Source organism: Cebus imitator, unplaced genomic scaffold (genome assembly GCF_001604975.1).
Source record: "Cebus imitator isolate Cc_AM_T3 unplaced genomic scaffold, Cebus_imitator-1.0 Scaffold197, whole genome shotgun sequence".
Taxonomy (NCBI): domain Eukaryota; kingdom Metazoa; phylum Chordata; class Mammalia; order Primates; family Cebidae; genus Cebus; species Cebus imitator.
In genome coordinates, this window is record NW_016107512.1 from 3632572 (window position 1) to 3654501 (window position 21930).

A 21930-nucleotide genomic window follows, 5' to 3' on the forward strand; every position below is an offset into this window, starting at 1 on the left:
GAAGAAGAAATTTTCCAAACAGAATCAGAGAATCCCAATATATTTAAGAGACAAAAATTTGTATAACTAGAGAAAACATTATTATTTGTGAAAAATCTATAAAGTGTTTTGGCAGAACCGTTTGATAACTGATGGCCTGTATCATAAAGTCTGTGTAAACTGGCTTGCAATTAAAAGTCCTTCTCAAAATGGCATCACTCTATCTTTGATGCTTCATCTCACTTCAACGTACTCCAGATCCAGTTCCTCATCTTTGCCTGAACAGCCATGCTACTTTCATGTATCTTTTTTATTTTTAATTTTATTCTTGCTCCTCTGTCTCCCTGTATTGTCTTTTCAAAATCACTACTAATTCCCTTCACCTCTGTCTTATAAAGTCAAATATTAAAGACTCTAAAAGTTTTCCTTTACGTCCTCAGGCAGATTGTGCCCCCCTTTCACTGTATCTGAGGTGCTGTCCATCTTTTAGTTACGACATCAATCACATGGCACTGCTTCTTTATTCACCTCCTTTGCTATATTTGAATAACTGGTTACTTATCTCCATACACAATACCTCCCTCCCAACATATATCTAACACGATGTTTGGCACACGCTTATTGAATAAATGCAGCTATCAGAGCTATAGGGATCTCAGGACACATATAGATGTTAATATTAGTCTTTCCACTTCTAAATTACATGTAGTTCATTTGTACAGATACGCATTCTAGTCCAAACTCAAAAATCAAGTGCTGTCCTTTGTACATGAAGTGTGCTTTCATTCCATCAGGAAGGCATGTACTTTGGGTTGTTTTTCTAGCAGTGGTTGGTGACAGATTGACTCATAGCAGTACGTACACAGTCTTGCCTTGCTTCCTTATTAACTTTTTATTTTAACCATTTGTGAGCTGGTTGTATGAGCGATAGACATTGCTTGCCATCAAAAATTAAGGCAAAGTTAGGTCACCAACATGAAGATCAACCCCTAATACTGTCTTCTTTAGACAGTGGCTTCAGAGAAAAGCACAGTGTAAAAACCAAGTTTTTACTCTTTCTATTTTTAACACCAAAACCCTGCTTGGATGAGAAATGTTTGTCAACTATAACTCTTACTTCTAGGGATCTTACCTAATCAGTCTTGAATACAGGTATGGGTTTTTGGGTTAGGTCAGGGATACAGAATATGATCAGGGCCAGAAATGTAGTCTCTCATGTCTCTACTGGAAACTGTAAACTCTGCACAAGTGTTTGAATTGGACTGACAGGAATCTGTAGGCCAGGCTGTGAACTTCTGGAGCCAGAAAGTCAACTCAAATACTCCCTCCCTGCTATTTCCCCCAGAGGCACAGCAGCGCAACTATCACCTTGAAAGCACCTGGGCAAACTCGGCGCCTGACACTGAGCTCTGTCCTCATGACCTCTGCCAACTAATCAGACAAAATATTTCCGGATCTGGAGAGAATACTCCACCCATTGGGCATATGCCCAGAACTGCGAGTGCACTCTAATCAGGTGGGAGAACCTATCCAGGTGCCAGGGAAAGAATTAACATCTGACTGACATATGGCTATGAATTTTTCTCTTCTCTCAGCCTAGAGTCATGTAGAGGCACTATGTGGGGGTGGGATATTTGATCTGTGCCTACATAGCCTAGGGGATTTGGTTTAAATCAAATCATAATTAAAACGTTGGTCAGGAAAACAAGGTATAATTATTTTTTTCCTGCACATTTTAACTAACTTGCATATAATCTTAAATATATGTTGGGCACACTAAGAGTAAGGTATCAGTTTCATTTTTGAAAGGTGCAAATTTCCCAATTAAAACAATCCACTTATTATGTTCTGGGATTAGGTCTGCTTACATCAGTAAATTAAATGACATTTCAATGATTATATATGTTGACTAAAGTTATGTAACACTATTTAAGAAATCACCAAAAAGTAAATCAACTACAGTTCAACAGGCTCTCATCATAGGTATTTGGAGGGGATTTTTTGTCACACTATTAATAAAAGACTATACAAATGTTTCACTTAAACAAAACACACTTATGAATGTTAGATGTTTCTGGCAATTGTAAATAAATAATCTATTTAAATAAAACTGATACATTATTTTCTAATATTCACCTAATTTGGATATAAAATATTTTAAAAATATAAATAGTATTTTTGCTAGGTCAACATGAGCAACTTAATGTACTGAAAGAGTCGTCTGAGTATTTACAATCTTCTTGTTTCTTCACAGACTTAAAAGAAGTTTCTTGCCATTTGTAGAGCACAATTTTTAAATTTAGAAATAACTCAGTTTAGTTCCTCCTGGCTAATCGTTGTGCTGCTTTCATGAATTTATGAGTTAAAAGAATCCTGTAACTTTTTTAAAGACATATTTTCCTTTTCAGAGTCACTCCAAAGATTTTCTTCATTCAATTAATCATTCCTCCAGAAGACTGCAAAGACCTAGAAACTATAACAACATTTAAACCTCAAGATTTAGTCCCTTTTTAGAATATTCCTGAAACGGTTTCTCTCTGGTATAAATTACCCCTTTCCTTGCACCCATGATCAAATTCTTCCTCTATACCTCAAGATATAGTATACCTTTTATAGCAAAAAGAGATTAATTGATATGGAAGTACTTCCAATTTAAAAAGACTCTGAAAGACATAAACTTGGAGAAAACACAGAGAGATAGTTAAGACTGTCATCTTTTATTGCGACTTTATGTCCATTAGCAAAGATGGATAGGCTTTTCAAACTATGTTCCTGAAAATTCTAGAATTCTTTGGAATATTCTGGAGTCTTCATCGATGTTTGGTTTGAATGTCTATCACAGTTTTTGTGCTACTCAAAATAAAGGTTACGTCATTCACTGTTTTATATTTGAACCTCTTATAATTGTTTTGTTGATTAGTAAGTTGTACCTTGGAATTTAGGTTTGTTTCTGATATTTAAAGCGGCCCAAATATACTCTATATAAAACTGTGCATATAAGTCTATCACCTCAGGATGTATGTCCTGTAATGAACTAAATTTGAGGTATTTACTAATGATACAAAGCAAAAGCAGGAAAAAACAAAATGTGTTTGAATAGTCACTGTATACCACAGACACAAAAATTAGTTGTTAAGAATACCAGGATTTTTCAAAATAGAACTAAATAATTTCTTATAAACAAATGTACTGGCTGCTCCAAGTTAAGATATTGCTGCAGAGTTTAAATGAGATAAAATCTCTCTTCCTTTCTCCCCACATCTGCCTGCCAATTTAGGAAAAAAAAAATTATTTTATAACATGATCATACCAACTCCATTTGGCAATGTAGAATCATAATTATGCTTACAATAGCAGAAAACGAAGTTCACCAAATATGGATTCAATAGACAAAGCAAAATAAATTTAACCCTCAAACTTTAATAAATATTTGTCAGAGAAGAATCCTCAGATGACAGAGATTTTCTTCATGACACCTTTGAGTAGCTTAGAGTGTTTTAAGATTCATTAAAAAATATTTGCCAGAAAACCATGAAGAATTATGCTGGATAAGCAACTCCTATATTGATTCCCTCTAAACACTTTCCAGTTTAGAAATATAAGCATGGGCCAGATATTGTTAGTGAAACAATTTTTAAACAATTAGTTTTTATTATTTCTTTTGCACCAAGACTATTGCAGGCCTATGTAGAACATTATTTAAAATGACTGTATTTTGAATCAAACTCTTTTCAATGCTGTACAACTAAAATATATACAAAAATAAAATGAACATTAATGGATATAATATTCCGACTGTGATCCATAACTCTGACTTAAAATACACCTATACTTACTGAATTAAAATTTTAAGAGTGGATCTTTCTTATACAAATACAGACAATATTTCTTGGAATATTTGTCTTCTACAGAATTTAGTTTAGGAAATGCTGTATTTTTAGAACAAAACCATTTAAAGAGTTAAGAATACAGGCCAACCTGTAAAGGGAAAGTTTAACGGGTAGGATTAATAAGAATTTATTGAAGCCTATAGTACTAGTGAGCCACAGAGTATTTAGCTGCTGTACATAGAAAAGGCTCTGGTGATTAAAATTCAAAGTAATTAAATGTTTCATATTTTTCTAGGAAACACTTTCAGATTATTCTTATATGATAAATATACTACATGTTAATTTTTTTCCCTTAGGATCAGTGGTCTATAGTTTTGAACATGTCTTTGGGCTCTAATCTGTAATAACAGATTTAGTACTCTCAAAACATTTATTAAGAAAATTTTCACGGACAGGATCCAAGATGGCCGTTTAGGAACAGCTCAGGATTGCAGCTCACAGTGAAAGCGCAGAGGGTGAGTGGACGCCGCATTTCCAGACGGATTTTTATTGCCCACAAACCAGAAGATTCCCAGGCAGAAGAGCCCCACGGGTCACCAGTGTGACTGTTTTGGCCGGCGTGGCCATTTTGGTCCCCGCGGCTGTTTTGGACCGCATGGCTGCTTTGTGGCACCCTGGCATGGCAGTTCTCTGTACAAAATACAGTGGTCCGGGTGCCCTTTTAACTGGCGATTGGAGCCAGGGAAGGAACAGTTGCCCATTCATCTGACTAAAAAGGGGTCTGAAACAGGGAGCCAGGCCAGGAGATCCCCGGGCAAAAACAAACAAACAAACAAAAAAAGCCCCATGAATCTCAGCGCCGCTGTTTAAGTCGGCACAGTGAGTCCCCGCAGGGGAAATCACATAGACCCCAGCGCATTTTCAACAGGCGACTGGAACATGTGGGAAAGAGTCGTTCAACTAAAAAACAAAAGGCTCTGAGGCAGGGAGCCAGGTGATCAGGCTCAGCTGGTCCCACTCCCACAAAAGAACAGGAATCAGAAACTCTTTGGATTGAGAGTTTCACAGCAAGCATAGGTGAACCTGGGATGGTCCAGCTCTGTGGGGGAGGGGCGTCCGCCATTGCCGAGGCACTCCACCACTTCGGAGGTAGTATACCATTGCTGAGGCAACCCGCCGTTGCCAAGGCAACCTGCCATTAAAGCGAGAGTCTGCCATTACAGAGGTGGGCCACCAATGCTGAGACAGTTCTAACTACACCCATATAAACAGGACTGCAGGGAAGTTCACACCACAGCTGGGTGGAGCCCACAGCAGCTCAGCAAAGCCTCTGCAGGCAGACAGTGACTAGGCTGCCTCCTTGCTGTGCAGGGCAGCCCTGAAAAAAAAAAAGGCAGCAGCACAACAGAAATTCATAAATAAAGCCCCAGCTCCCTGGGACAGATCTCCTGGGGAAAAAAAAGGTGTTTATGAGTTCTGTTGCAGCAGACCTAACTGTACCTGCCCAGCAGCCTGAATGAAAAACCGAGCTGACAACTCAGCACTTGAGCTCCTATAAAGGACAGACTGTCTCCTCAAGCAGCTCCCTGACCCCCGTATATCCAAAGAGTCACCTCATGAAGGAGAGATCAGACTGACACTTAGCGGGTATCCTTCTGGGACAAAGATAGCAGAAAAAGAAACTAGTAGCAACCGTTACTGTTCTAGAGCTGCTGCAGGTGATCCCCAGGCAAGCAGGGCCTGGAGTGAACCTCAGCAGACCTACAGCAGAGGGGCCAGATTGCTAGAAGGAAAACTAAGAAACAGAAATAACTTCATTATCAATAAATTGGACGTCCACTCAGAGACCCAATCTGAAAGTCAGCAACTACAAAGACGACAGGTGGATAAATCCACAAAGATGGGAAGAAACCAGAGCAAAAAGGATGAAAACAGCCAAAACCAGAACATCTCTCCTCCTACAAGGGTTCACAACTCCTCACCAGCAAGGGAACAAGGCTGGATGGAGAATGAATGTTATGAAATGACAGAATCAGACTTCAGAAGGTGGGTAATAAGGAACTTCCGTGAGCTAAAAGAACATGTTCTAACCCAATGCAAAGAAACTAAGAACCTTGAAAAAAGATCTGACAAAATGCTAAAGAGAATGGACAAATTAGAGAGGAATATAAGTGAATTGATGGAGCTGAAAAACACAACATGTGAACTTCGTGAAGCATACACAAGTTTCAACAGCTAAATTGACGAAGCGGTCGAAAATCAACTCAATGAAATAAAATGAGAAGGTAAGATTAGAGAAAAAGGTGTAAAAAGGAATGAACAAAGTCTCCAAGAAATGTGGGACTATGTGAAAAGACCTAATCTACGGTTGATAGGTGTACCTGAATGGGATGAAGAGAATGAACCCAAGCTGGAAAATACTCTTCAGGATATTAACCAGGAAAACTTCCCCAACCTAGCAAGGCAGGCCAATATTCAAGTCCAGGAAATACAGAGAACACCACAAAGATATTCCTCAAGAAGAGCAACCCCAAGGCACATGATCGTCAGATTCACCAGGGTTGAAATGAAGGAGAAAATGCTAAGGGCAGCCAGAAAGAAAGGTCAGGTTACCCACAAAGGGAAGCCCATCAGACTCACAGCAGATCTCTCCGCAGAAACCCTACAAGTCAGAAGAGAGTGGGGACCAATATTCAATATCCTTAAAGAAAAGAACTTTCAACCCAGAATTACATATCCAGCCAAACTAAGCTTCATAAGTGAAGGAAAAACAAAATCCTTTGTGAACAAGCAAGTACTGAGATTTCATCACCATCAGGCCTGCTTTACAGGAGCTCCTGAAAGAGGCTCTACACATAGAAAGGAACAACCGGTACCAGCCACTCCAAAAATAAACCAAATGGTAAAGAGCATCAACACAATGAAGAATCTATATCAACTAATGGGCAAAACAGCCAGCTAGCATCAAAATGGCAGTATCAAATTCACACATAACAATATTAACCCTAAATGTAAATGGACTAAATGCCCCAATCAAAAGACGCAGACTGGCAAGTTGGATAAAAAGCCAAAATCCATCAGTGTGCTGTATCCAGGAAACCCATCTCACATACAAGGATACACAAAGGCTCAAAGTAAAGGGATGGAGGAAGATTTACCAAGAAAATGGAGAGCAAAAAAAAGCAGGAGTTGCAATTCTCATCTGTGATAAATTAGACTTTAAAGCAACAAAGGTCAAAAGAGACAAAGGAGGACACTACACAATGGTACAAGGATCAATGCAACAAGAAGAGCTAACGATCCTAAATATATACGCACCCAATACAAGAGCACCCAGATACATAAGGCAAGTTCTTAATGACTTACAAAGAGACTTAGACTCCCACACAATTATAGTGGGAGACTTTAATACCTCATTGTCAATATTAGACAGATCAACCAGACAGAAAATTAACAAGGATATCTAGGACTTGAACTCAGACCTGGAACAAGCAAACCTAATAGACATTTACAGAACTCTCCAACCCAAATCCACAGAATGTACATTCTTCTCAGCACCACATCACACCTACTCTAAAATTGACCACATAATTGGAAGCAAATCACTCCTCAGCAAATGCAAAAGAATTGAAATCATAACAAACAGTCTCTCAGACCACAGTGCAATCAAGGTAGAACTCAGAATTCAGAAACTAACTCAGAACCGCAGAGCCTCATGGAAACTGAACAACTGGCTCTTGAATGTCGACTGGATAAACAATGAAATGAAGGCAGAAATAAAGATGTTCTTCAAAACCAACGAGAATGAAGACACAACATACCAGAATATCTGGGACACATTTAAAGCAGTCTCTAGAGGAAAATATATAGCAATGGGTGCCCACATGAGAAGAAAGGAGAGATCTAAAATTGACACCCTATCATCAAAATTGAAAGATCTAGAGGAGCAGGATCAAAAAAACTCAAAACCTAGCAGAAGACAGGAAATAACTATCAGATCTGAAGGAGACAGAGACACAAAAAACCCTTCAAAAAATCAATAAATCCAGGAGCTAGTTATTTGAAAAGATCAACAAAATAGACAGACCACTAGCCACATTAATAAAAAAGAAAAGAGAGAATAACCAAATTGATGCAATAAAAAATGATAAATGGGATATCACCATAGATTCAACAGAAAGACAAACCATCACCAGAGATTATTGCAAACAACTCTATGCACATAAACTAGTAAACCTGGAAGAAATGGATAAATTCCTGGACACTTGCCTCCTCCCAAGCCTAAACCAGGAAGAAGTCGAAACCCTGAATAGACCAATAACAAGGTCTGAAGTTGAGGCAGCAATTAAGAGCCTACCACCCAAAAAAAGCCCAGGTCCAGATGGGTTCACAGCCAAATTCTACCAGACATACAAAGAGGAGCTGGTACCATTCCTTGTGAAACTATTCCAAATAATCCAAAAGATGGAATCCTTCCCAAATCATTTTATGAGACAAACATCATCCTGATACCAAAACCCGGCAGGGACTCAACAAGAAAAGAAAACTTCAGGCCAATATCCATGATGAACATAGATGCAAAAATCTTCAATAAAATACTGCCAAGCCAATTGCAACAGCACATCAAAAAGCTTATCCATCATGATCAAGTAGGATTCATCCCAGGGATGCAAGGTTGGTTCAGCATACACAAGTCCATAAATGTAATTCACCACATCAACAGAACCAAAGACAAAAACCACATGATTATCTCAATTGATGCAGAGAAGGCCTTTGACAAAATTCAACAGCGCTTTATGCTAAAAACCTCAATAAACTAGGTATTGATGGAATATATCTCAAAATAATAAAAGCTATTTACGACAAACCAATAGCCAATATCATACTGAATGGGCAAAAACTGGAAGCATTCCCCTTGAAATGTGGCACTAGACAAGGATGCCCTCTCTCACCACGACTATTCAATATAGTATTGGAAGTTCTAGCCACAGCAATCAGGCAAGAAAAACGAATAAAGGGTATTCAAATAGGAAAGGAGGAAGTCACATTGTCTCTATTTGCAGAGGACATGATTGTTTATCTAGAAGACCCCATTGTCTCAGCCCAAAGTCTCCTGAAACTGATAAGCAACTTCAGCAAAGTCTCAGGATACAAAATCAACGTGCAAAAATCACAAGCATTCCTATACACCAATAGCAGACTTAAAGAGAGCCAAATCAAGAATGAACTGCCATTTACAATTGCTACAAAGAGAATAAAATACCTAGGAATACAGCTAACAAGGAACATAAAGGACCTCTTCAAGGAGAACTACAAACCACTGCTCAATGAAATAAGAGAGGACACAAACAGATGGAGAAACATTTCATGTTCATGGTTAGGAAGACTCAATACCGTGAAAATGGCCATACTGCCCAAAGTAATTTACAGATTCAACGCTATCCCCATTAAGCTACCAATGACCTTCTTCATAGAACTGGAAAAAAACACTTTAAACTTCATGTGGAACCAAAAGAGAGCCCGCATAGCCAAGTCAATTCTAAGCAAAAAGAACAAAGCGGGAGGCATCACACCACCTGATTTCAAACTATACTACAAGGCTACAGTAATCAAAACAGCATGGTACTGGTACCAAAACAGAAATATAGACCAATGGAACAGAACAGAAGCCTCGGAAGCAACACAACACATCTACAACCATCCGATGTTTGACAAACCTGACAAAAACAAGCAATGGGGAAAGGATTCCCTGTTTAATAAATGGTGTTGGGAAAACTGGCTAGTCATGTGCAGAAAGCAGAAACTGGACCACTTCCTGACACCTTACACTAAAATTAACTCTAGATGGATTGAAGACTTAAACATAAGACCTAACACCATAAAAACCCTAGAAGAAAACCTAGGCAAAACCATTCAGGACGTAGGCATAGGCAAGGACTTCATGACCAAAACACCAAAGGCATTGGCAACAAAAGCCAAAATAGACAAACGGGACCTAATCAAACTCCACAGCTTCTGCACAGCAAAACAAACAGTCATTAGAATGAATCGGCAACTAACAGAATGGGAAAGAATTTTTGCAGTTTACCCATCTGACAAAGGGCTGATATCCAGAATTTACAAAGAACTAAAACAGATTTACAAGAAAAAAAACAAGCCCATTCAAAAGTGGGCAAAGGATATGAACAGATACTTTACAAAAGAAGACATACATGAGGCCAACAAACATATGAAAAAATGCCCATCATCACTGGTCATTAGAGAAATGCAAATCAAAACTACATTGAGATACCATCTCACACCAGTTAGAATGGCGATCATTAAAAAATCTGGAGACAACAGATGCTGGAGAGGATGTGGAGAAATAGGAACACTTTTGCACTGTTGGTGGGATTGTAAATTAGTTCAACCATCGTGGAAGACAGTGTGGGAATTCCTCAAGGACCTAGAAATAGAAATTCCATTTGACCCAGCAATCCCATTACTGGGTGTATATCCAAAGGATTATAAATCGTTCTACTATAAGGACACATGTACACGAATGTTCATTGCAGCACAGTTTACAATAGCAAAGACCTGGAACCAACCCAAATGCCCATCGATGGTAGACTGGACAGGGAAAATGTGGCACATATACATCATGGAATATTACGCAGCCATCAAAAACGATGAGCTCGTGTCCTTTGTAGGGACATGGATGAACCTGGAAGCCATCATTCTCAGCAAACTGACACAAGAGCAGAAAATCAAACACCGCATGTTCTCGCTCATAGGCGGGTGTTGAACAATGAGAACACATGGACACAGGGAGGGGAGCACTACACACTGGGGTCTGTTGGACGGAAATAGGGGAGGGACAGCAGGGGTGGGGAGTTGGGGGGGATGGCATGGGGAGAAATGGCAGATATAGGTGAGGGGGAGGAAGGCAGCAAATCACACTGCCATGTGTGTACCTATGCAACAATCTTACATGTTCTTCACATGTACCCCAAAACCTAAAATGCAATTAAAAAAAAGGAGAATAAAATAAAAATAAAAATACTTTTCTTTAAAAAAAAAAGAATATTTTCACTTCCAGTAAAAATACACATAATTTAGTTTCACCTAATTTCTGCTTGGCATTTACATTTGAAAATTCTTCTAATATTTTGTGACATTTAATGTTCCAGGTTGAACACATAAGATGCAGACAAATTTAATGTGCTCATGATATAAATATTTGCAAATATGAAATTCTAGATCAAAAGAGTCAAAACAATCTGCCATGCCACTTCTGTTTTTAAAAATTTAATGTGAGGAATTCTTTAAAACTTTTTCATGTTTTTGATCCCTATTAGTCCATTACGAACATCCCTAAAGATATGAAAACATATCCAGCACCCTCTAATAAATTTACATCAAAGTTAATGGTCACAGTATCTGAGAGTCAGAAGGCTGGGTTAGTTCTATCATGCACTTGCAAAGTGTCTTTGAGTATATCACAAAGCTTTTTGGAGGTCCAGACTAACTGGCTAGCTCAAGTCCTCTCCAGCTTTAAAATGCTATGATTCTGTCTCAATTTAAGGCAGCTGAGTAAAGACTAAAGAGATTTGTTTCTACAGATGCACTTAAGGTATTATTCAGGTTAATGACCATGCTTAAATAAGAAATTTTATCATCTCACTATTCTAGTTCGACAGAAAGTTACCTCATAAGATGCAAGTTCAGAGGGTTAACATTTTTCTACTGTGAATATCAGGAGAAACCAAAATAGATTTAGGCATTACAGATGGGATTATGTCATCACCCTCAGTGAACACAGTTTCCCTTCTCTGACATTCAAAATTACAGACTTGGGTTTATATCAGCAATTCACAGCACTTCCCATTGTGAGCTAGGCTTGAGCTTCATAGTAGGTAACCATAGGTACCACCTACTGCTTGTAAATAGTGAGGATCCAGATAAAACAAGTCTGACCACCTTCCCTGTGACATAAGAAAAACTAGACTATCCCACAGCGTATTTTCTCTGAGACAAAAAAACAAATGCTCTAATCATAAAAATTTTAAATGCTTTTTACTTCTAAACCTGAACAAGTAAATTCTAATATTTTTGTAAAACCATTACCACTCAAAAGCATTTTAAGTTTTAGGTTGTGAAAAAAATGCTCTTCAAAGAAATGCCAATGAATTTTCTGATGGGACAATTCACTTAAATCTTTGTTACACCTATTTGTCGACCATGATGCCCTTCCGAAATATTGTATTCTTTATATATTCAGGTAGTACATACAAAATATTACCAATAATTTTGAAAAATATAGAATAGAAAACAAAAAGACCTGAGATACACTTGAAGTAATTTAATAGAAGATAAATAAAACAATCCTAATAAATAGGAACAGTACACTCATTTAATTGAGTGGCATATTTTGATATTTAGTTCTTGTATTAAAGAAGCTCTCATACCATATATTAGATAAAAATGTAGAATTATAGTTGAATAAAAATAATTAAGAATACAGTAGATTCATAAAGTAAATCTAATGTCCTATAAAAAATGGCAGAGACATGATCAAAATTCAAAGAAATATAAATTATTAGTAAATATATAAAAGTGGTCAATAGCATAAGTTATCAAATACAAATTAAAACAAAAGTATGCATGACTCATTTGCTGTATGTGAACTTGGGAAGGCTAGTTACAATCTGTTAGTTTTCTCAGCCATAAAATAACAATAGTTTCTACTTGTGAAGGTGGTTGTGAGGCTTATGTGAGTTAGTACAGTGCAGAGCATGATGCACAAGTGCTCAATAAATATTAGTTGCTATAACTGCTACTTTATTTTTGCCTGGAAAATAACAAAAACTGATAATATTCAATGCTGATTTGAGTATATGCTCTCGTATACCACTTACACAATTATGAATTCATTCATGTTTTCTAAGAATTATTTTGGCAAGATTACCAGGAAATTTAAAAGGATAGATCCTTTGATCCAGGAATTTCACTTCTAGTAATCTTTCATAAGGAAACAACCAGATAGATGGATAAATATTTACATACAAAAATATCCACTATTGCTATTTATAACCTAAATAAAGAACAAAATGGAATGGTTAAGTGAGTAAAGGTACAGTTAGATGTATAAAGCACACTACGAAGCTATTAAAATCATGTGTTAAAGACTACATAATATACTGTAAAATGTTAAGTAGCAGTATCAGAATAATCTCAATTTTGCTAAATTATTAATATGTATATACAAAGAAAAAAGGGAGAATGAAAGGTAGTGATATATTAACAGTAGTTATCTCCAGGATGTAAGTTTTATTCTTTGCTTTGCTTTTCTCTATCTTCATAATTTTCTAACATATTAGCATTTCTTTCATAATCAGTAAGCTGAAGAAACTTTAAAAGTTGAGAAAAATAAGCCCAGTAATTAAAAAATGTATTAACTTTGATATATTCATCAATTTCTGAAAACCTTTTCAATAACTTATACAAATGTGTCAAGTCACAAACACTGAAATTGAAGAAACTTTATAAATGAGTTCACCCATTTTTTGTTCTTTAGATTTCTGTTCCAGAAAACTGGTATGCAAAATCTAGCTGGCATGCAAAAAATCGGGTGGTAACTATATACACTCAGTTGCTAAGACTTATTTATGATGTTTAGTGATTAAAAAAAGCAATAATGTTCTTTAACCATTATTAATCCAAAAAGTAAAAATAAACATTTATTTTTAGGAACAATGATATTTAAATAGTATTCAAATTTTAATGGTATAAACTATTAGTCCATAAACAAAAAACACATTATTATTTAAATTTTTAGTTTTTTCTAGGATTATAGAGTAAGGCCACATAGCCTCTGTGTGCACATATGTGTATGCATGGGCATGCGCATTTGAGTGTAGTTGAGTGGAATGGTTTCCACTTACTTTGTGTTATTTCTCTCTTAAAAAATATACCATAGCTACTATGACTTCCAATATTACTAACATAATTTGTTAAGCACTCTTACATGTTAATTAAGTTCACGGTTCTTCTTAAATCCTATCGTGAAGTATAATCTAATATCCTCACTTTAGAGATGGGGAAACAGCCATAAAGAAGTGAAGAAACCCGTGTAAGGCTACTCATCTTGTAGATGGCAAAGCTGGTATCTGGATCCTGGCCATTTAGCTCCAGGACCAAAATTCTTAATCACCACACAATATAACTTCACATATTATGAACTACTATGAATAAAAACAATATAAGATGGCAAGCATCAAAATCACTTAGGATGTTCTAGGTTGCAAAAGCATTCAACAATACTGCAGATCAGAGAATCTGAAGTGATGTTTAGAATTACTTAAGAAAAATAAACAAGAAGCCAAAAAGTAAAATTAGTTTCTCTAAAGGTTCTTTAGAGTGTGTAAACAGAAAGTGAGGTAGGGTGCGGACAGCTGCAAAAGTGTGTATTTCAGGAGAAAGAGTTTGAAGGTATGGGTTGGAAGGCCTGAATCTTAGCTCTGTTTTAATTTAATTTAGTCCAATTAATAGTTTGACTTAGGAAAATTTCTTAAGAAGGTATGATACCTTCTCTTATCTTCCATACAGGATTGAGAATAAATGAGAATACAGAAAAGAAACAAATCACCAATGATAACCAATATGCCAAAGAGAGTACTGTTGTTAACTGCCGAGTGGGGATGGATGTGTCTCCACAGCACTCGAGAATGTGGTGTTCACAGGTATGTGGCAGGCGACTGATGTTTATGCCATTCTCCCTGTGTATTTCCTACCCCAGGAGCTACTACAATTGAAACCATTGTTTGTACTCTTTTCCCTCTTCTCCAGCTAACATGGCTTTAAGTATTCCTTTCTTCTATCATTTTAAACAATTCCTAAGGCGAAAAATTCACTTACAATTCTTTAGATAAAGAATTATATGCCTGAAATTGATCTTGTTATTTGGTATAAAATTATTTCAGAAGTCATATAGTAGACAGAAAGATGACTCACAAAAGCAGATTTTTAAATATGCTATTTGAATTACGTTTCCATGTAAACTATTAACAATATCAAATTATTGGAAACTGGATATATATACATTGTTATGGGTATTCTAAATTAGATGTTACATTTAAATATGTACCAATCACTCTAGATTCAGAATGACATGCTATGAAGATAAAGTCTCTGTGCTTCATAAATATAAACTAGTTGTTCACTGGCATTTTAATTTACTAAGGACATTTTACATTGGAGGCAAGTCAGTTCAGCCTTTCTATATGAAAAGATAGGTGTCAATCTATGATTACTACAGAGGCAGCCCACATGTCTTGTCTACTGTTAGAAGCTGCAGCTCAAAGCTTAGGTGGCAATGTGTCCCCAGTGCAGCTTAAAATACCAAGTACCATGTCAGTTCCTCAGAGGGGGCCTTAGGGAACCGGACATCAGCATCCCTAACCATGGTAAGTCTGTACCATGAGCTCCTTTTTTTTTTTTTTTTTAGCAGCTGGAGGTTTGTAGGAGCCAATACAGGATGGCCACATTATTGACGCAACACAGTCTACAAATCCATCCCATTTTAAAGAGAACGTTTAACTCTAAAGGTAGACTTATGTATTATAATATATACCATAAAACTGTGACACCCCGGTCATGCTATTCCTGATATAAAATAGTGTAGGCAGACCAGGCGCAGTGGCTCATAGCTGTAATCCGAGTACTTTGGGAGGCTGAGGTGGGTGGATCACCTGAGGTCAGGAGTTTAAGACCAGCCTGGCCAACATGGCGAAACCCCATCTCTACTAAAAATTACAAAAATTAGCTGGGTGTGGTGGCAGGCGCCTGTAATTGTAGCTACTCAGGAGGCTGAGGCAGGGAGAATTGCTTGAACCTGGGAGGCGGAAGTTGCAGCGAGCTGAGATCGCACCACTGCACTCCAGCCTGGGCAACAGAGCAAGGCTCTGTCTCAAAAAAAAAAAAGTGCAGGCATATTCACTCTTGTAGTCTGGGCAAATTCTCATAGCTGTAGATAATGGAGCAGACCTTTCCAAGTCGGGGTCCCTTCTGAGGCGCGATAACACCTTGGGTGCCCCTTGGGGTCGAGTTTGTTACCATCTGCATTGATTTTGTTTGATTGTTCTATTAGTGGCTAACGGAAACTTTCAGGTCATGGCTTGTTTTATTTTCCAGATGTATTTAAATTAAACATTTGAAAATTGTGTCATCAGTTTAAAAAAGCCCATTCTTTATGTTTACTGAATAAAAATTAGCTTAGGTAATAGCTGAACCTAGCTTAAAGTACATTTTTGATCATATGTTAATACTACAGTCTTAGATTGTAAAAGCAGTAATACATTAAGTACCAGGTTGGATGTGGAGAAAAGATGTACATACACACATGTATGTAAATAATGTCATTAACCAAGATGGTTCTCAAGTGATCAGTCTTTTTAAAAACAAAAAATTTGAAGAGTGAAGCAGCTACTACTTCTTTTTGAGGAAATAATGCAGACTTCATGATTAGGAGGTTTTCTCCTTGTACTGGATACATTTTCCTTTACGTAATTTTATTTATTACTTTTAGTTACCATTTTAGGTTACTTCTCAAAAATCGTGTTTCTCTTTGCTATCTTTTAATTGCTTCTAGATTATTATCAAGCACTGTCTTTTCTTCCTTTCTCTTCCATTGTCTCAACCTTTTGTCATTATTTGATTGGCACCTATGGATTTGATATTTTCAATCTTTCATTATAAGTTGTTTATTTCAAATTCAGTCGGTTTTTAAATTCTTACTTCCAATTATCTCTTATTTTTCTCATTCATAATTTTTCATATTCATCTTCCCTTTGGCCTATCATTTAAAACAGCTTCACCCATTATGTAAAAGAAACTTGATTTAGCTATTTCTTTTAAATTATAAGACTCTAATAACATTCATGCAAAAGGGCATATTGCTTTAATCAGCAATATTAAAATCATGTTCTTATACAAGATAAACTTTAAATATTAAAAGTGAAAAGTATCACCATCACAGAGCTTCTGATGTATTTATAAAGCATAAAGCATGTTTTTGCTCTTATGCAGAGAATGTATCTACAGAATTAACAACAACTAATAAAAACAAGGAATGAAAAGAAAGCATTCTCTTAACATAAGGAAAAAAGATAATATAGACAAAATCATGGCTTTTATGAAAAGTAAAATGCAGAGAATCTATCTACAGGATTAACAACTAATAACAACAACGAATGAAAAGAAAGCATTCTCTTAACATAAGGAAAAAAGATAATATAGACAAAATAATGGCTTTTACGAAAAGTAAAATCCACTTTTAGGTAAAAACATATACGATGTAATACTTTTTATTTATTTACTCATTTGTTTATGTATAATATTATACATTTTCATTAGCAGGTTAAAACACAATATCAAAAAAGTAAATCTGACTATTGCTCAGTTACATATATCAAACTTTACTTTCTGTTGAACTAGTTCCTTATAAACAGAGTAGGACTTGAAGAAACTTCTCTTAACACAAATAAGGCTTTTTTTCTTTTAAAGGGACATAAAATGAGCATTTAATTAAAACACACACACCTGCACACATTTTCTTTAGGCTGCTGAAATATCAGGTCTTTAATTCCCCATTAAAACAACACAAAACCCTGATTATAAGTTTTCAAATCATTTGAAGATGTAAAAGGCTGTCCGCATTTCAGCCTAGTTCAAAGCCGGTAAAGAAATATCTCTTCTTCTTCCAACTAAAAGTATGTTTAGGAGAAGGATATCTGATAGAAGTGGTAATGCTAATCTAACCAATTTTAAAATATAAAGGGCTTCTGGCAATATTTGGATACATATAATTTGAGAATAACATTTTATAAACTGAAGCTTTGAAAAATAGAAACTATAAGCCTCAACAACAACAAAAAAACTTAATTTGTAATTGAAAGAAAATAATATTTTGTAGGGAAAAAAGTGTCCTTCCAAAGAGACGAAAATGACTTTTACTTCCCAAGAGAATTATGCCACTTTTATACAACAAAATTACAGTCACCACAAATTGCTTTCAACAATTCCATTGCTTCTTCATTTGACCACTTGAAAATCAAAATTCTTTCATATTATAAATATAACTTTTTATAACTCTGTTATTACGTACTGTGAATGGGGAAAGTGGGCCAATCTTGTGGCTGTAGCGTCGAATGGCCTCTCTGATGTGGCAGGGCTGGATGGCATTGCTGTGAGCCTCAACACCACAGGCTGCAGTGCTCTGTGACAGAAAAACACATAAATTGTTACTAAATCAAAAACACACAACAGAACTACAGTTTATAAATATGAAAATAAATCTTTATAAAATAGACCGTTTTTTCCCTTAGGATGCACATCACTATTGCCATATACTACATCTAAAAAAAAAAAAATTCCATTAACAAATCAAAGATGACTTTTACATGACCCCTTCCTTGCAGACCTACCAAATGCAATTTTTATGCCCACAATATTTCACCTAAGCCTGCATGTCAAGACACAGGAGAATACAGCCTGCAGATAAAAAGTGTCATGAGAGCTTACTGAAAGAACCACAGGAAGTTATTGTTTTTTTATAAAAAACACTTTAATATTATTATAAAGGTTTCTTAGGAGCTTCTTGGACACCTTTCTGAAACAACTTGAGGGTCATCAACTTAAAATGAAAAATGAAAAATTGCTATACATTTATTTATCATACCTGGGATTGTCATAAAACACCATTTCAACTTGGTTTCTAATTTTCTAGGTATCTCAGGACAAAACAAAACAAACCAACAACTTTGTTTTAATTTGCCTCATCTGTAAAAGGCAGGTTTGCAAGCACAAAAAGATACAACAAAGAGAAGGATTATTTGCAATGAGAATGTGAATACCAACTTAAGCACACGTATGTTAATTGCGGCACTGTTTAAAATAGCAAACACCTGGAACCAACCCAAATGCCCATCGATGATAGACTGGACAAGGAAAATGTGGCACATATACACCATGGAATACTATGCAGCCATAAAAAAACGATGAGTTCGTATCCTTTGTAGGGACATGGAAGAATCTGGAAACCATCATTCTCAGCAAACTGACACATGAACAGAAAATCAAACACCGCATGTTTTCACTCATAGGTGGGTGCTGAACGACGAGAACACATGGACACAGGAAGGGGAGCATCACACACTAGGGTCTGTGGTGGGGGAAACTAGGGGAGGGACAGCTGGGGTTGGGGATGTTGGAGAGGAATAATATGGGGAGAAATGCCAGATATAGGTGATGGGGGGATGGAGGCAGCAAACCACATTGCCATGTATGTACCTATGCAACAATCCTGCATGTTCTGCACATGTACCCCAGAACCTAAAGTACAATTAAAAAAAAATATATATACACACACACACACACACACACACACACACACAAATTATACATGTGTATACATGTGTTTAGCATGATTTTTCAAAATAACTTATAGGACTAGGGTCTAGCCCTATAAGGTACTAGGCTCTGCCAAAATACATAATATCTCAGGCCTTGGTTTTCTCACCTGTAAATTGGGAAAACAATTATAATTGCTTGTAGGACTTTGTAAAAATTAAGTTGAAATACATAATCCACTTAGAACAATGCCTGACACATGCTAGGAAATTGTTTTATTTTTTATAAAGAGATGGTGTTTTATTTTGTCACCTAGGCTGGAGTGCAGTGGTGAGATCACAGCTCCCTGAAGCCTCAAACTCCTGGGCTCAAGTGATCCTCTGGCCTCAGCTTCCCAAGTAGCTGAGACTAAAGGCACGTGCCACCACATCTAACTAACAATAATAATAAAAAGATTAATTTTAATTTTCCCTCCGTGTCTTGCTCTGTTGCCAGGCTGGAGTGCAATGGCGCAATCTCGGCTTACTGCAACCTCTGCCTCCTGGGTTCAAGTGATTCTCGTGCCTCAGCCTCCCAAGTAGCTGGGATTACAGACATGTGCCACCACACCAAGCTAATTTTTGTACTTTTAGTAGTGATGGGATTTCACCACGTTGGCCAGGATGGTCTCGATCTCCTGACTTTGTGATCCGCCTGCCTAGGCTTCCCAAAATTCTGGGATTACAGGCATGAGACACTGTGCCTGGCCAAAAAGATTAATTTCTTTAGAGACAGGGTCTTGCTATGATGCCCAGGCTGGTCTTGAACTGCTGGGCTCAAGTGATCCTCCTGTCTCAGCCTCCTGGGTAATGTTAGCTATTAATAGTACTGTGTTAGGTTATTTAAATTAAGTGTTAAAAATGGGACCTCTATGTTTTTGAAATGGTAAGCTCATTTACTTCAAAGTACAGTAGGTAGCAGATACCAGGTCATCAACATTAAAGAATCAACTTGCATATTACTATGACTGGGGTCTATAGGTCATTTGTAGTCACATAATTAATATTGGTTTTTCTGATAATTACTATAATTTTTCTGATAATTATCATTTTTACCCTCATAATTCTTTGTAGGCAATAAAGCTGTATGGATAGCAACCTCTATGGATAGCAATTTGGCAAAATCTTATCAAAATGAAAAGGAACAATCTCTTTGACTTAGCAATTTCATCTGTAAGAATTTATCCTACTGATATATTGCACAGGTACAAAATAATATATATACATAAGGATACTTATAGTACTAAATGTTCATCAATGAGGGACTGGTTATATAAATTATGATACATCCATTCAAAGTAACAGAAACCAAAGCAACCACTGAAAAGAATGAAGCGGTTCCCTATATACTCCTATGGAGCCATCTCCAAGACATTATGTGAAATGACATGCAAGGTATCTGACCAGGTGGCACTATATTACCATTTGTTCAAAAAAGGGCTGACTATTATATACTAATGTAAGGACAGAACATTTCCACAAGGGTAACCAAAAACAAGTAACAGTCCTTATCTTTTGGAGGGTAAATGGGTGGTCAGAGGACAGGGGTTAGAGGAAAACTTACTTTCCATTGTATGTTCTTCTATAGTTTTAAAATAGACTTTCTATATCATGTGCATGCTTTTCCTATTATAAACTAGTATAATCATTTTAAAATTCCCTCAAGAGTATCTGCTAATTATCTAAGGTGAACCTGAAATAATACTTCAAGTATAAAACAAAACAGATCTTGACTATTTTTGTTATTTTAATAAGATTTGAAACAAGTTTAATACAAATTTACTCTAGGGTGCTCTTCTCAGCTTCATTCCAACAATACTCAAGATAATATATTTGCCATGCCCATAATAACACAGATTACATTCTCTTAACTCTTACTTTGGCACCAATATGAAAATGCACAAGGTTTCTTTGAATGCTTTCTCAATTATCATTTCGATTTTTTTGCTTCAGTTGGAAAATATTAGAATAAATGCAATTACCAGATACCTTGAATAAATGCCATTATTGTGTCCCCTGATGAGGGTAAAGACTCTTCTGCAAGTCCACTCTGCTCTATCATATGAATATGACTAATACAGACTCATTTGTTCACCTGCGAGTGTAACAGATACTTGTGAACTAGGTTGAGGCATTCTATACACTTGTGAGAATGCATGCAAATATTTAGTTGGATTTGGAATATAAACTAAATCTTCCAGTGAAACTTGGGGGACAATACAGAAAGAGAGATATCAAGAGCCGTAAGTATCCCATAGAAGTCCTTCCTTGTGTTCCTCATGGCATCTCCTAAATTCACTCTTTTATCTTCAGAAATCGGTTTATTTTTCATTTGCTTTCTGTATGGTCAATAGAGATAATACTTTTATTGTACCTTCCCAAATAGATTTAGTTTTGATATGGAATATGTTGGTCAAAATCTCTCAGAAATTCTACCATGGAAATTAAATAGGATTTGATAACACTGAAGTAGGAGGTTTACTATGGTAAATCTTTGTGTTCTCCTAAAATTTGTATGTCGAAATCCGAGCCCACAAAGGGATGGTGTTAGGATAAGAAGCCTCTGGGAATTTACTGAACCATGAGGGTGGAGTCCTCATGGTTGGAATTAGTCTGTTTATAAAAGAGATCACAGAAAGACCACTCACCCCTTTTGCCATATGAGGTTTGAGTGAACAGATGACTGCCTATGAACC

General features: G+C 36.5%; 1 protein-coding gene across 2 annotated transcripts in view; it reads right to left on the reverse strand.

Moving 5' to 3' along the window:
• The window catches only part of SUPT3H (SPT3 homolog, SAGA and STAGA complex component), a 336984-nt gene that overhangs the window by 83651 nt on the left and 231403 nt on the right, over positions 1 to 21930 (reverse strand). For both annotated transcript variants that reach the window (XM_017547453.2, XM_037745360.1), the window contains exon 9: positions 17953 to 18063. In XM_017547453.2, the coding sequence (XP_017402942.2) occupies positions 17953 to 18063 (111 nt within the window). The remainder of the gene's footprint in view (positions 1 to 17952; positions 18064 to 21930) is intronic.